We start from the raw sequence: 16,628 nt of genomic DNA, 5'->3' as shown, positions 1-16,628 counted from the left end.
GCAGGAAGTACAGAGGCAGAATGACTTGCACTGGGGATTGGTTTATACCATGTGTGTCGTAGTGACCAGCTATGTATCATAGTGACCAGCTGTTTCTGAGAAACAAAAGTACGGAGAACTGTAACCAGAACTATTACCTGGGCAACTAACAAACTGAAGTATACTGGATGGGTGGGGGCATCTTCTGCTATAGTATGAAGAGATTTGCTCAAAACCATGATCTCAATACATTAAACATTAGTTTGTATGAGGATAGCGTGGAAACCCCAGGATTGGGGGCAAGGGGATCTGAAGTGACTGGCACCAGGCCTGGGGTCTCTACATATATTAAAATCCCAGGGAACTCACAGCCTCATCCATTGCTTTACCATAAACACAATGAGTTCCCACTGTACCTGTTATAAGCAAGCAATAACCCTGACCACAGTGTTAAGGCTTTGGTGATTGAGGTCAATTGGGGGAGAGCTCCACCAGAGACCTGAGGGACAGAGGAGTTTGCAGATTCTAAGGGACTCTGAAAACCTCAGGTCAAGCATCTGCAGACCTGGAGAGAGAACCAGGAGTTAAATCCTGGGGGAAGGGAGGGGCATGATGCTGAACTGGGGCATCCTCTTAGAGAGAAGGGTCAAGGATTTGGGTCTGTCCTTGAGCAATTAGATGTCAAAGGCTTATACCTGAGGCACAAGCCACCTGTCTGCCCCAGGCCCTCCAGCTGGGAGGCGTTTTTTGATGTCCACTTCTCTAGCTGCCCCGGGCCAGAGTCACGGGCCTCAGCCAGACCTGGGGCCTCATCCACACATGATCCTTGCAAGTGGCTACAGCTGAGTAAGAGGTAACCATACAGTAGGACTATATTACATGCTGGTTTCCTAGTTCTACCACATCTTCCATTAACCCATATGACATAAAGTAAATTTGTACAGATTATTATTTTAATGTGTACAGCAATAGGACTGTTGGAAGAGTAGGGAAATGAGATTTCCAAGAAGAGATTAAATTAATTGAGACTCATCAGCCTCGGAAGAGAAAACTGTGGGAAGAACTTGCAACCTCTGAAAGGTGATAAAAACTGGTTGGTTTATTTCTCCACTCAGGGATGGATGGGAATAGATATAAGGTGTGGTAGGGAAAATGTAAGATTTGACCCATGAAGATCTGTGTGCTTCCCATGGTAGGTGGGACTCTGGGACAGGTTGTTTTGGTTGCTTTGGAGAAATGGGAAATATACTTTCACAGTGCTGTTTGCTTGGGTTTTCTGTAAAGTTGGACCACTGGGCAGAAGTGGCAGCCAGTTTTCCTGGCACTCCTGGGGGCAAGAAAAGTATGTGTGAGTTTTCCAAGCCTCCTGGTACAAAGGTGACACATGTACAAACAGGCTGGTTTTGACAGGGTGGTCAATCTGTCCTCATTCCTGGGAAAACTATTCCTTAAACTCAGTGAAATTCAACACACTGTCAAAGATGCCTGTAAAGGCTGCAATTATGAAATTACTTACATTTGGGGAATGGAAAATGAATGAAATAAACCCGTCAATGGCCACTTGAAAACATGCCTCCAAGTTTTAAAAATCTGGTTGTTAAAGCAATGCAAAGAAGCATCACAAATCTTGATTCTCTTAGGCAAGAGTTTTTAAAATTAATTTATTTATTTTAAAGAGAAAACAAAAACATAATAACAAAACAAAGACATAAACAAAACAATATAAAAACAATACATAATTAAAAAACAAGGTGATAGGAAATTAACAATGGTTTCTGTATTACATATTGCTATCTTCAAAATGATTACTCAGACAACCAGACATAGGCATGTAAAATTGATCAAACAATTAAATATTGAAAGAGTAAATAAAATCTGAAAGGTACAATAGATATTGTGAAAGGGAAAGAAATTGCTCAAAAGGAAAGAACAACTGGGATGAGGGAAAAGAGAAAAGAAGGGAAGGAAACAATATGTATATATATACAAGATAGCTAAGGTAATTATACTACTAATTTCTGTTGGTTTATTAGGTAAGAGTTTGTTTATCCCAATTTCCTAAGGACTGAGCCAATGAGCTGGACAGTTGCAGGTAAAGCCAATTGTGAGGTAGAGGCCCTGGGCGGTGAGATACCATCAGACCCACAAATGAAAAGAAGAGTTTACAACTACTGTGCTCATTTTAAAAGCTTGTCTCTGGAGAGAATAAATACCAATTTGGATTTATCATTCTGACTGTAGTGAACCCAGCCACAGGAAACAGATGTGATTCTAAATCTTGAGAAGGTCCTAAAAGGCCTTCTCCTCTCTATTCTTATTTCTTAAGCCTAATGCACCCATGAATAAGGAGCTATTTGGTTGTAGTTTCACAGAGTTGATTATTGGCTTGTTTTTTGTGTCTGTTCCTTACCACACCTAACTTCAGTAATTGTAGATGCCAACTAGGTCAAATGCAGAATTTTAATGTTTTTTAAAAGGCTCATTACAAGATAAATCTAATCAACAAATTATATAAATTTTTTAAAAAATCTAGGCCTCAATACAAGTGGATTATCTTCAAAATTCCCTGATTAAGTTAACATCTATTTTTAAAATTGCCTTTCCTCTTTGCCAAGGGAAGTCAGTACGCTGCTTTCTGGGAAAAGGTGCTGCAGGAAGGGCTTTTTCTATCGTGACCTGAAATGTCATTGATTAGAAAAATTACAAAGGGCAGGGATGTTGATGACATCATGCTCTACTGCCTACAGTGCAGATGCACTGAAGAACAAGCCGAGGAGAAACCAACAGAGGCACAGAGCCTGTAGTAGAGTTCTGGAGATTATGTTCATTATATACATTTCCACATTTGCTTTCAACAAATGAACACCTTTTTGAGATATTCCTGGACACACAGACACACAGGAGTACTACCAGTGAGCCTGTCTTCTTCAGATAGGTAAATGATGCAGAGTTGGAAGGGAAGGGTTTCTTATTGACTTGCTTCAGGGTGTGGTATGTGTAGTTTGTTTTAAACTCTCAATCTTTACCTCCAAATGTATTCGTTTTAAGGAATAAAGTAACTTTCAAATTCAAGGGCCAGAACTACCCCAAGGATGCCCCAAGACCCAAGTGGGTAGGTATATAGGACCAGCATCAAAAAAACAACCACATCCTGCTGCCTGGCAGTTGCTATAGGCCTCAGGTAGCAGGGCCAGATCTTGTCCTAGGATGCTGAGTCACTGGTTCCTCCAAGCAGGGCCTCTTTTAACCTGGCCCTCTCAGAGCACTTCCCTTGAAGGGGTGAGTGGTTCTGTGGCTGGAGCAAGCTATGTAAGGGTAGGTTGCCAGTGGAGTAGGACTAGGGACTCTAGGAGTGGCCCGTCTCAGGAACAGCCCAGAAAAAATTGTGCAAAGGCAAACACTGAGATCCTCCAGGATACTTCCAGGTAATTCAGGAGGGAAGTCTTTAAACAGTGAAGCTGGGTAGAAGGGAATCCCAAGCCCTGAGAAAAGAAGGGATAAGTGGGGAGAGATGGAGTAAGGCCCACACTGGCCATGCTTCCTACAGCCAGCTGGCACCTGCTCCTAAAGCTATCAGGTGGGAAAGAACCAAGAATAAGAAGGGCAGGATGGCCCCTATCCTACCATCATGTGATTGTTTCCAGTGGCTCAGTAAGCACTCAATCTCACATCATCAGCGGTTTAACATTTATAGCAGTCTCTCCCCAAATGTGTTGATGCCTGGGTTATTTTTTCAATGAGCCCCTTCTATGTGTGACTTATCACAGGTGATGTCCCAATCTGCAAATGTGCTGGCGTGCAGAGCATAGCTGTACCCACAAGTGCAGCCCCTGCAGCCTTTTGCCAAAGTTCTCAATGGGCAGAATGGGGGTCATGCCCACAGCACTGGGGCCACAGAGCCAGCACAGAGTGGAAATACTGCTGGCCTAGGAGACAGGAGCTTTATGCTTCAATCCCAATTCTACTACTTATCATGGGACACGGAAATTACTTACTCCCCTCCGAGTCTCAATTTTTTCCTTGGTTGAATGAGATGAAGCATATGTCCCTCATAGGACTCCTAGGAAGAGGAAATGAGCAAACAGCTGGAACAGCCATTCACCCACAGTAGTTGCTTGAGAAAGGTATATAATCTCTTTTGGACCATTTTATGGGTATAATTCATCTCCCTTTATTTTATAAATGATCCTTTTGCAGAGCCCCCTTCTTTCCCTTCCTTTCCATCGTTACATCCCAGACAGGATACTGGAGAGGGCAGACACCTCAGTGTCACCCAGTCTCCTTCCATCCTTCTTTAGAAATTCATGAACATGCCAGTCAGCTGGTACCACATGAAGGGCTGTTCCTGACTGCTCCTCACTGGCATATGGACATGGCTTTCCATGTATCTGAATATCAAGTCCTAGATTTAGGAGAAGGCCTGGTTCAGGGGATGAAATTATCTCCTCAAACCTCGTCTAAGGGCTTTAAAAGTTCGTAGGCCATCTCTGCAAGGACAGGAGGGTTTTCTCCACCTTCACATTACACGGCAAGAAGAACAGGGGTCTAAGTGTCTTAGAAACCATGGTCAGGCCTCGGAGATACAGACCCAAAGATAAGTGCTGTAAGCCTGCTGGAGGGCGAGCTGTGTCTGCCATGCCCTGTGCCTATGGGATGGCAGCCACAGCCAGGAGGAGGAGAATGGGAAGTGAAGAGAGTCAGGTATCCCGCTCATGCAATATGGATGGGGTAATGGAATACTGCACCCTACCCCCATCAATCCTACTCCTAGTCCCTTCCGGCTCCAGGGACCTCAGGCTCAGCTGCAGGGACATCACTGAAGGGCAGTGAGGACCCCTGCCCCCTTCCCTCAGCCCCCTGACTGCAAAGCCCTTCATCTGGGACACAAGGCCACACCAAGCCAGAGGAAGAGGTAGGAACTATGGAGTCTGCCATGAGTTCCTGGGGGCTGGGGGAAAGTGGGCTTTTGCAGTGGTGGCAGGGGACAGGCAGGAGGAACAAAAGCCAGAGCCAGAGACAGATAAGAAAGGGCCCATCTCCTCCTTTTCACTGGGGGCCGAGAAGAATCCCAGGGCGCAGAGAGGCTTGAGAAAGGCCAGGCAGGTTTTTACTCCCGCGCTATCTGAGCACTGAATAGCTTCTCCATCTCCCACCTCCTGAGCCTCTGCCCCTCTGAGTCCGAGTCAGCCCTGCCCGCCTCTGTCCTGATGCTCCCTCTCTGGTCCACTGGCTTTCTTTCCAACCAGCTCAGATGGGGTTCAGGGCGGGGATTGAGCTTGGTGCCCTTGCGGAGCTCCGGGCTCCGAGAAGACTGCACCGAGGGGGTTAAGGTCAGTTTAATAGGCCAAGACCCCAAGGTGCTACAGGTAATGCTTCCTTTCAGCTCCAGGCCAGCTTCTGGTTCGCGGGGCCCCTCATACATTCCCAGGAGTACAAGGGGGTGAAAGAAGGAAGCGGTGGGGTTTCCTTTGCCTCTTTTCCCTCGGCTCCCAGCTTGGGAAGTCAGACTCCTAATGTGTTCTGGGACTAGTGGGTGAGGGCATCCATCTCCCTTTTTCTGTGTGTCTTGTGTTTTGTGTTTGCTCTTGTGTGCTTGTGCTGTCCGCCGGGCGTCCGTCTGCCTCCACCTCATTCTGCCGGCCCCTCTCGCAGAGCCGGGAGGAGCGTGTTCTCTGCTATGAAGCTCGGCAAGAGCCGGACCCACAAGGAGGAGCCCCAAAGGCAAGGTAGGACACACAGCCCTACGCGTGGCCGGGGCGCTGGCAGACACCACTTTGCACTTGATCGCGTCAAACCCGGCTTCCCGGACACACCCCGAAGGAGTCCTCCTGGGATTGGATAGCCAGAGTGCCCTGGGCGGGGCCTAGCCTTCCATTGGCTGGTCTAAGAGCCAGGCCCGGAGCAGACAGTAGCCGGGTCGGGAGCCCCATCCCTGGGGCCAGGGTGGGCAGTAGTTCTGCTGGTTTGAAAATGAGTAAGCAGCCCTTTTCAAATGGGCTTGTCTACAAAGGCTCCTTCTGCCTTCATTGCTCCCTAGCCTCCCTTCATTCTTTACACAGAAACACTTTATTTTTAATTTAGAGGAGCAAATGGCAAGAAACCTTTAGCAGATTCCTTTCTGGGCAAAACCAGAATCTCAAGAGCACTTGCTCAGTGGAAGAGCTCATGGCTGTGCCTTTGCTGGTGCCCTCTCACCAGGCTGCAGCCCGGCCTCTAGGGCAGAGAGGCTCAGCTCGGCCTGGGAGGCTGAAGGGACCCCAGGGAGTAGAGGGCTGGGGCAGGGCCTTGACAGCTATTTAAAAAGAGGCAGAGAGGACTGCAGGAGATGCGGTGAGTGATGGGGAGGTAAGGAGACTTGTGCAGGCCATCGGCCATCACGTGCCCACCAGGGGCTCCAGGCTGCCTTCCCAGCATCCCCTGAGTGGCCCACTGTACTCTTGCCCATGCCAACTCCAGTGTGCCCTTCTCCTTGGATCAAGAGTACAGCGCATCCATCTTCTTTGGTTGGCTTTTCAGAGCTGTCTTCTCTTCATCTCATTGGATTAATACACACTAATCCAGGGTTAGCTCCTGAATTCTACAGGCTATTTTACATAGATAAATGACTTCTTCAGCCTCGGTTTCTCTATCCACGACACAAGAATAGTGCTTATCTTGACAGGTCTGACCTCTAAAGAGATGTGTGTGTGTGAAGTGACTGGCATTGTGCCTGGCATTTTAACCACTCAGTTAAAAGTACCTATTATTATTAGAGAGATGTAAGTGTGGATTGTTTATTCCTACCTTCTTCTGCAGAGGATATTCAGCGCTTTTGTAAGTAGTGTTCCATAAAAGAGGTATATTCAACTAAAATTTTTTAAAAAGGGGGCCAGACATATAATATCAACTAAAATAAAAAAACCAAGATTGGACAGAAACACTGCAAATGTACAGGGTATAACATCCTAGGCAAATGCTAGCAAATACACCTTGAATTTGACTCTCAATTTTTGAGATTCCAATTTAAAGAGGAAACAATGTTACTGTCCCTCTGAACATCCACCATCTAACCAGTCCTTTTTCTCCTCCAGATGAGCCAGCGGTGCTGGAGATGGAGGATCTTGACCACCTGGCTATTCGGCTGGGGGATGGGCTGGACCCCGACTCGGTGTCCCTCGCCTCTGTCACAGCTCTTACCACCAATGTCTCCAACAAGCGGTGAGTGGGCAGGAGCCCCAGGGCCCCTAGTGCTTCCCCCTGTCAAATAAGACCGGTTTGCTAGGTCTGGAATTTGGGTGGAGAAGACTCAGGCCCATGGACAGCTTCTTCCAGGCCCTGACCCTGTCTTCCTTTCCTGGATGTGCCTCTCACCTGTCAAGCTGCAGAGGCAGCACAGTGGCTGTGGGCTGTTCCCAGGTCATTGAACACCTCTAGGTGGAGAGGAAGCACAGAGCTGCCTGGCCTACACTGGAACATGTTCACTCAATGTCTGTCCCCCTGAAATTTCTTTTCTGAGAACAATTATCCCCTCTCCTGTTTGGTACTGCCTGAGTGTCTGCAAGAACAGGGCCCTACTGGCCTCAGCTTTGGAGGGCCAAACTCTCAATCTTGGTTGTTGTCCCTTCACCCTACTGCAAGGTCCAGTCACTGCCCTCCTCCCTGCAAGCAGGCCCCTTCCACCAAGCCTGATTGTACATTCTCTTTCTCAGATCCAAGCCAGACATTAAGATGGAACCAAGTGCCGGGCGGCCCATGGATTACCAGGTAGGTGGACACTTGGAGACCTTGTACTATAGTGAGGGGACTCAAGCCAGATGTGCATTATAGGCTCCACAGCTGAATATAAATTTTCAAAGTAAGTTTGTCCCTAGATGTATCAAAGTAGAGAGGTACAAAAACCAAAGAGAAACTTGCAAATTCTGCTTCTCCTGATAAAGCCCTTTCAAGATTTTATGTGCAGAACTAAACATCATAAAGGAAGAGAGGCCTGGAGAAACCATATAAAGAACAAGGAGAGAGATACACAGATACACACACACACACACACACACACACACACACACACACACACAGAGTATTCAAGTAGTTAAAATAGGAGCCTTTTGAAGAAAGTGATTTATTTTAATTGTTGCTCTACATTATTCTAATGCTGGAATTAATATCAATCCTGTTATCTCAAATAGTGAGAGTGTAGGTAATTGTTTCTTCTTCTTGCTTGTCTGTATTTTCTGAGATTAATACAATTTATTTATTGGTATATTTCCAAACTGGGGATAAAAGAGGTGAAACAGAAAGGGACTTATAGCTATTACTTTGTGAAGGTGGCCACATTGTGGGCTGGACAAGTGATGAACATGCTGGTAGCTGCAGGGACAGGGCCACGCTGGCCTCAGCTTTACAGGGCCAAACCCTCAATCTTGGTTGTTCTCTCAGAGTTGACCAGAGCCTGAGAAACAGAGTTATACCAACACAGATCACAATACACTAGTGTACAAGCCAGACGCACCTAGGGCTTATTTATAGTGGAAGCAGTGGGAGAGGAGCATCTCTCAGGACCAGCCTAAAGAGCCCCATTGCCCCAGACCTACCCCTGGGGACTAGCAAGACCCTGCTGCGTATCAAAAGTCTGCTGGGTGTTCCTGGCATTGAGTATGGTGGCTGGTCAGGGGGCACTGAACCTTCAGAAAATCCTCTCCTGGCTGTTACCCTGCAGGGTGACATTTCCTGCCCTGGGAACATCCTGTCTGGGTACTAGCACCAGGCCCCAGGAAATAAGACTGAGTCCCTCTCCTAGAAGGAGAGCTTTATTCCTGATGCCATTTCCTGGAACCTGCGCACACTGCTGCTTCTCTATGGACAATCCTACCTCACCTCCCCCAGGTGTTGATAGAAGGGACTCAGTGGTGCCTTTCTGTGTGGAAGTGTCTTAGTTACTTTTCTCTCATTGCTGAAACAAAATACCCTATGCCCAAAATTAAAGATGGAAAAGGTTTATTTAGTTTATAGTTTGTGGAGGTTTCAGTCCAAGCTTGGCTGGTTCCAAGGCAGAGTGGCACATGACAGAGGGCAACAGTTCATGGCCATAGGAACACAGCAAAAGCAACAAGAGCAAAAGGGAGGAGCTGCTACAAGCAGCCTCTTTCCCTCCCTTACATTGTATGCAAATTATCTGCCCCAGGGTGGTGTAGCACTCACATCCATAATCCACACATTGGACCACGAATCAATTATAACCTTTAGAAGCCTGCCCCATGACTGCATGAGGCTTTGGATGGACATCCAGGCACAAACTATAACAGGAAGGTACCTCTGATCATGTTTCCCCAGGGATTCACCTTGTGTCCCTTAATCCTGGCTAAAGCCTGTTTCTCTGCTCAGCACTAGTTTCCCAGGTGCTTGAGAAACAGCTCCAACAATGTCAAATGGACCCACCCCTGTGGTTTCAGACAGCCTCAAGCCTTTGGGCTCCTTGGAGGTTTGGGAATGTCACCTTCCCCTCACTCTCTGCCGAAACACAAACACAGTGTCCCAAGGCTTCTGAGGTTTTTTCCAGGGGATTTGTGAGCAGAGAACAGAAAAATTCCAAAGAACAAAGAATCCAACTCAGATACAGTGTCACTGGACTGCCCAGTAAAGGCACATCAAAAAGAGAGTTCTTATTGTTAATATGATGTAGTTTTTGAAAGTTTATTAAAAGTCAAGCACTGTGCTAAGAGCTATATATGTGTTTCCATTTGTTAGTACAACTGATAGAAGTCATGGAAGATAAAGACCCTGCACCTGTCACAGAGTCAGGGCTAGAACCAAGGTTCCAACCCAGGACTCCAACCCCAGCAGTCTGCGGGACTGTTTCTCTGTAGTTAAGCCTTGGACAGGTGCTCCCTTGTGGTCCTTGGGTCACTTTAGCTCACTACTTACTGTGCTTTTCAAACTGTTTCCTGCTAGACACTTCTCATTAACTAGGCCAGATGTTTTCCCTCTAAAGATTTTTTAAACCCTGACTTGAACAAACAATTGTTGCATTTAATCTGGCAGCACAGCATCTCCTGACAGGTGGTGCATTCATGACTCAGCTGCACGTGCACGTGCACGTGTGTGTGTGTGTGTGTGTGTGTGTGTATGTGTGTGTGGAGAGAGAGAAAGAGAGAGAAGGAGGGAAGGAGAGGGAGACAGAGACAGAGATGGAGACAAGACAGAGACAGAGATGGGGTATTGGATTGGGTGCTATGAGAAAGTAAATGTGAAATAACTTTTACTTCCTATAAATATAACATACAAAGCAACAAAACCAGAAGAGACTTCACTCACTTGAGAACTTAGCCTGGGTGAATTAGAAAGACCTCAGAAAGCACAGGCAGCTGGTGAGAGGAGATGAGGACTTGGCAGAACTCAGATCCAAGAAAGGTTCCCAGGGCTCAAAACCATTCTGAGGTTGGAAACCATTGGAAGGGAGGCCTGGAGGTGGTGACCGCAGCATTGCCTAGCCCTTGGATATTTAGAACGGACATGACACAGGAAGCCTTTTCCTGAGTTTTGGCATCTCAGAGGTGACAAGCCACAGTCACCTCTCTGTGACTATCAGTTTCCCGCCAATGAGTATTGCTCAGCACCTGGTAGGGATGTTTATGGTGGGTTATGGAGTCTTGTATTCCTTCCCCGCCCTTTCTTCCTGGCACCAAGACTTAACACGTTGTCACCTCCAGACATTCAGTTTTCACCTCCATTTCACCCCCGGCCACCAGCTGAGGCCCCAGCCTTATTGCACCCACTCCCTCCTATTCTCCCTGCCTTCATAGTGCCTCCTCCCCTCCATCTGCCATGGCATCGCTGGAGTGATCTCCAAATGATCGGGTCATGTTACATCTCTGGCCCTTGAAGATGAGGGCAGGCAAAGCATGCTGCCGAAGAGTCCATCCACACTCCGTAGCTCCCAGCTGGTGTTCTTGAAGCACTATCAGATCCTGCAAAGCAGGTCACAAGGCTCTATTACTCTTGGGTTCCCCGGGACAGAGGTGTAGATTTACTACACAGCACTGCTCCTTGTGATGACTTTGATGAAGCCACTTGGGGATATCTGTCCCTTATCTCAGCAGGAGACTGTGGAATGGCCAATAATCAAGAGTCAGCTGGTCAAGGAGTCCCAGTTGTGGCTCCCTCATCTTGACCCCTCATCTTCTGTCCTGGAGAAAGAATTGAGTCTGAAGCTGAAATCTATGCTTTCCTGGCACTTTCCTCACATTGCCAGTGGGGTTTCTATTTTCTTCGCATGCTGATGATGGAGGGAAAGGATGGCCCATCCCCTCCTGCAGGATATTAAAGAGGGATCAGTTTTTTTCTTTTAAGTAATTAATTTCTGTATTTTTAATTTCAAGTAATGCATTTCTTCTGTGGACAGCCTAGATGGGGATGGGAGGCTGCAGAGTATCGTTCTCCTCACTCAATACCATGTCCCTGTGCCTCCTTTCTGCCCTCCAGACTTCCGTGGGGCCACCTCTCAACCAAGCAAAGCACAAGTTCTGGTCCTGACTTCCTGAATCCTCTTCGCTCCTCTCAACCCTCTGCCCTCCTCCGGCTCCACCCTTCCACCTCCCACCTCTAGCAGCGGAGTGTCCGCCCCTTGCCGCCATATTGGCTCCGCTCCACCGGAGAGGGTAGAAATACAGGAATCCTGAAACAGGAGATGGGGTTAAAAAAAAAAAAAAAAGGCTACTATTATGGCGAGGCCTCAAGACAGAAAACATCAAAAGCAGCCTTTTGGCATGGAGAAGGTTAATCTCCAGCTGACATATCTGTGCTATATGCCAAAACCATGTCTGTTCACTTCCCAGTCCTGAGTTACAGAAAGCCTTCTTTGAAGGGTGAGGGGTTATTTGTGGGGGAAAAAATATTGGCATATTTTAAAATCTTTGACCCAAAAAGGTTCATGAAAGTTAAAACTCTATAAACTACCATGCAAAAAATATTCCAGGAGGACTTTAGTGTCTATTTACTCTCTTCATAGCAAACTTCTCAGAGCTAAGTTAATTAGCCCCATTTCCTTTTTAGCTCCCTGAAGACATGGTGATTATTGAACCTCTTTGAAGCTTGGATGCTAAGCTTTCACTTTGTTCCCTTTGGCACTTCAAGCTCCAAATAGAAATGTTTGATTTCATAGTTCAAGTGTTACTTCAATGAGTAAAATATTCAGGTTCTCGTTTCTGTGATTTCCTGGCAGCGTTCTCACTGGCAAAAGGGTTTCTGTTTTCTGAACATCATTGCTTCTGATGTGTGGATTTTTCTTGGTCTTTGGCATATTTATAAGACCTTGATGGGAACAGTGGATGATAATTTTAGTGGTGATTCTTTTTTTATAATGAGGGGAAATAATTCTCTGGAGTGAAATCATATTTAAAGTTGCATCAAAGCATAGCAATTCAAATTGCCAGATCTCCAGCAGGAGAAGCATAAAAAGCAACTCTTTCAGTTTTGTTAGAGGAAAGCACTGCATAAGCAGAAACACCAAGGGCTAGGAGTATAGCTCAGTGGTAGAGCACTTCCCTAGCATGCATAAGGTCCTGAGTTCAATCCCTGGTACCAACCACACACACACACACACACACACACACACACACACACACACACACAAAGTACATGCTAACACCAGCTGAGGAAAGGCTTTTGGTTAAAATACAAGTTCAAGGGAGTCTCGTGAAATAATTCTAAGCATTATACCCCACCTTACCCACTTGAGCACAGCTTGCATAGAGCTTTCTAGCATTCAGGATGCTTTTAATATATATCATCTCATTTAACCCACACACAATCTTGTAGGTAGCTGAAGTGTCTGGTTGTAACTAAGAAGAGGGTAGCTCACTGAGCCCGCAAGATCCTTTGTACTCACACCTGGCAGGCATGAGACTGGGGCCAAGAGTAGCATCCCCAAGTCTGTACCTCTTTCTATTATTTTACCATAGGCAAACACCCATAAAGGGGACTAACACCTCCAAATCCAAAGCAGGAACTAGTAGCTTAAAGTGAAGTTTCAGAAAAAGTAGTAGTTACATTACGCAAAGCTCTGTCTGTCTGTCTGTCTCTCTCTCTCTATATATATATATATGTATATATATTTTTATATATGCTTATATATACCTTTATATGTATACATTTTTAACTATAAATATCTATATCTATGTATGTGTGGGTACATATAAAGTTTTTGTCATTATTGTTTTGGGTTTTTTGTTTTTGTTTTTTGCTTAAATCCTACAAAGCAGCATTCATTCACAGTAAGTTACACAAAGGTCCAAAGTTGTTTCCATGCCCCCTGTGCCTGGCCGCAGCAGTTTCCCCTGAATATTTACTGAATGAATGGACAACAGAAAAATGGCTTCCCAGTACCAATGCAGTAGAAGACACACAACATGCAATCTCCAGGCCGGAGAAGGTGGCTCAGCAGGCACCTAAGCCTCCCTGACCACTCAAAGGGATTAAACAAAAGGAGAGGGCAGGAGTGAGGAAAGAGGGCCAAAGTCCAGAAACACGAGGAAGCACCAGAGGCCTGCAGACCTGGAGCAGGAGATTAAGTGCAAGCTAATGAAGACTGAAAAGCTGAATTCCCGGGTGTGGGAAATTTGTGAGGTGAGATTGGCAGCCTCTTTGTGGCAGAGCCATGGGTACTGGGAAAAACTCAGAGTCCTGCAGTTGCCTAGAACAGGGGTCCCCAGGCCCCAGCTGGAGGTTCCTGTTAGGAACTGGACTGCACTGCGGGACATGAGCACAGTAGGCAGGGAGGGAGCAAAGGTTCCTCTGTATTTCCAGCTTCTCCACCCTGCTAGCACCACGCCTGAGCTCTGCCTCTTGTCAGACCAACTGCAGCCTTAGATTCTCATAGGAGCGCAAACCCTACTGTGAATTTTGCGTTTGAGGGCTCTAGGTTGTGTGCTTCTTTGAATCATTCAAAACCACACTCCCACTGCTGTCCATAGAAAAAAATGTCTTCCACAATGCTAAAAAGGTTGGGACCATAAAAGTTAAAAAAAAAAAACTGATGCCCGTCCCCATCCTCCAACAGTGGGTCAGTGCCACCCTCCCCTGGTTGTTCTAGCAAACACTGACTTGCCATGCCCCTCCATAAATGAATCCAGGGTCACCCCACAGATCAGAGGCAGGGGTCGGCATGGAGCACAGGGTGTGACTCCGGGTCTGTGCTGGCCCTTGCATCCTCCAGCCCCCAGGACTGAGCTCAAGGTCGTGCAGCTTGCCATCTGGCTCCCTTACCCTCTCCTGCCCACAGGTCAGCATCACAGTGATCGAGGCCCGGCAGCTGGTGGGCTTGAACATGGACCCCGTGGTGTGTGTAGAGGTGGGCGATGACAAGAAGTACACATCCATGAAGGAGTCCACGAACTGCCCCTACTATAATGAGGTCAGTGGCCCTGGGCCCAGGTGGAGAAAGGGGCTACTGAATGTGGCATGAGGCTAGGCACCAGCCACACCCAGGCTCACTAGGAGGTGGGGTGCCAAGGGGCACAAAGGGTTAGCAGCCCAGCCAGTTACAACCCCAGAACACTGGCATGCAGTGCCACACCCTGTGGGCCCCCGACTAGATCCCAGGCTGACCCTGCTCTGGTTAGAAGCCACCTGTTGAAATGAGTGTGGCCTGGGTTCTCCTGTGCAGCTCCTAGCAGTGCTTGTGAGCAAACCTTGTGTCTCACCAGGCCAGAGCATGGGGGCTGTGTACCTCATTCCAGCTCAGCCTGTGGTGGGACTGGCACCATTAACAGGCTTTTCCATATGCCGGATGCTCTTCCAAATGCACTAGGCACATCGGCAACCCACTGTTAATCCCACTTCACACCTGGGGATGCCGAGAGCCCTGCAGCGGGACCTGGCTGGTCGGGTCGGGGTACTCACCCTCTTTGTCCTCTGCCTTCATGGTCAAATGAACTGCTTGGGGCTTCCTGCCAAAGCCCTGGACTTGGGGTGTGACAGACACACTGCTACCCACACCTGCTCTTTTCACATGGTTGAGGCCACGTGGAGGGTGAGGGCCAGGCAGGGAGAGGTGCCAAGCTGGCTCACGCGAGGCGTCTGTGTCCTGAGGCTTGGGGAGGGCCGAGGGCGCCCTCAGGTCGCTGTGGGTGTCATCCAGTTGTGCACCAGCAGTAAGGACTCCTGGGCACAGCCCCATCCTTCAGCCCTAGCCTGACCAAACCCTTGTATGCAGCCAACCACAAAGACACCCCATTCTCCCAGCTGGTTTCCTGCCAGCCCCCAGGACTGAACATCACTACCCAGGACCCCATCAACGCTGGGTGGAGTCAGGACATTCAGATGGACACTTCCCTGACTGGAAAAAGCCTCTGGCCTAGATAAGGATCGACTTTCCCCTGATGGGTATAGAGATAGATCCTCTGTGGCTACTTGATAGTGGGAAAGCCACGTTTGAGGGCTCACCTTGCACCAGGCCCATGCACTTCATATTTTAGTCAAACTCATTCATTCATTTACTTTCTCCTTCCAATGCACAGAGCTAAGTCCCAGCTTTGCAAGTCCCCCAGCAAACTCCTACTCATCCTGCAAGACCTCATTCAAATATCACTGCCACTGAGCAGCCTTCCTTGTCCCCTCTAGATCAGAAGTCAGCACTCCCTCCCTCTGTGGTAGTAACATCCCTGAATTGCAATTGGTCCTTCGAGTCTCTGTCTCCTGGTGACTGGAAGCTCTGGTATTCTACATCTATGGGCCCCAGCTCAGAGCCATTCTGCTGGGTGCGTTCTCACCAAGTGGCCAGAACTGCCTTTACTGAACGTGCGTGCAAGTAGGCAGTGTGGGGACTGCAGAGACGGACAGTTTCTGCCCTCGCATGTCACTTCCTAGCTGCTTCCTGGAAACCCTTTTCCAAACTTTGTATTTGTACCCTCTGTGGCCAGTCATTCACCTCTCCTTTGGACCATTTCACATTTGCTGCCGATCACCTCTGTGTCCTTTACACAAACCCAAGGAGCTCCGATTTTGTTTCTATTTCCCTTACACCCAGGCTTCTCACTACCATGGCTACTTTGGAAGGGATAATTCTTTGCAGCAAGATTGCCCTGTGTGTCGTAGGATGCTGAACAACACCCTTGGCTTCTACTCACAAGATGCCAATAGCACCTGTCCCCACCCCTGGTTGTAGAAACCCAAAATATTCCCAGATATTGCCAAACATGCCCCGGGAGTTCAGCTCCCCAGCCAGACTATCATTCTACACTGTCTTGCTGTGATTCCTTCTAGCCCCATGGCCAGGGTTCGCTATGCCTTTTCTTCTCTTCCTCTTCAGTGAAGGATCCCCTCATGGTCATCCGTATGTACTGCTTTTGGTGAACTCTGAGCTGGCAGGAACCTTCTTCTGGTTCCACTAAGACAGCAGAAGCAAGTGAGAACAGTCAACATGACTTAGCAGATTTCTGAGAATTCCAAAAGCCAGTTATGCTCAGGAAATACAAGGAATCAGAGCTCGTGGGATCCTGGCCCTGGCTTAGCTAGCTCGTTCCCATGGGGCTGGCCTGGCTCCAGGCACCTGGTCCGATGCCCTGCTGCCTGGCTCTGACCCTGGCTGTGTGAAAGGAGGCTCGTGACCTGTGCCTTCGCAGAACAACCTGCTGACCATGGACCAAGCCAAGAGCCTCCTCTCTGTGCACCTGGTCCTG

The 16,628-nt window shown here is 47.8% G+C and overlaps 1 protein-coding gene across 8 annotated transcripts in view; it reads left to right on the top strand.

The window, feature by feature from the left end:
- The window catches only part of Otof (otoferlin), an 89,117-nt gene that overhangs the window by 44,094 nt on the left and 28,395 nt on the right, over window positions 1-16,628 (top strand). For 7 of the 8 annotated variants that reach the window (XM_005400431.2, XM_013522673.1, XM_005400433.2 and 4 more), the window contains 4 exons: window positions 5,632-5,705; window positions 7,050-7,176; window positions 7,668-7,722; window positions 14,231-14,362. In XM_005400431.2, the coding sequence (XP_005400488.1) occupies window positions 5,632-5,705; window positions 7,050-7,176; window positions 7,668-7,722; window positions 14,231-14,362 (388 nt within the window). Of the gene's footprint in view, window positions 1-4,868; window positions 4,892-5,631; window positions 5,706-7,049; window positions 7,177-7,667; window positions 7,723-14,230; window positions 14,363-16,628 lie in introns of those variants that run through there. The other variant, XM_013522676.1, reaches the window with a different exon arrangement.

The sequence above is a fragment of the Chinchilla lanigera genome, unplaced genomic scaffold (genome assembly GCF_000276665.1).
Source record: "Chinchilla lanigera isolate Chin_1 unplaced genomic scaffold, ChiLan1.0 scaffold00068, whole genome shotgun sequence".
NCBI classification, from domain to species: domain Eukaryota; kingdom Metazoa; phylum Chordata; class Mammalia; order Rodentia; family Chinchillidae; genus Chinchilla; species Chinchilla lanigera.
This window is presented reverse-complemented; position numbering and strand designations above follow the sequence as displayed.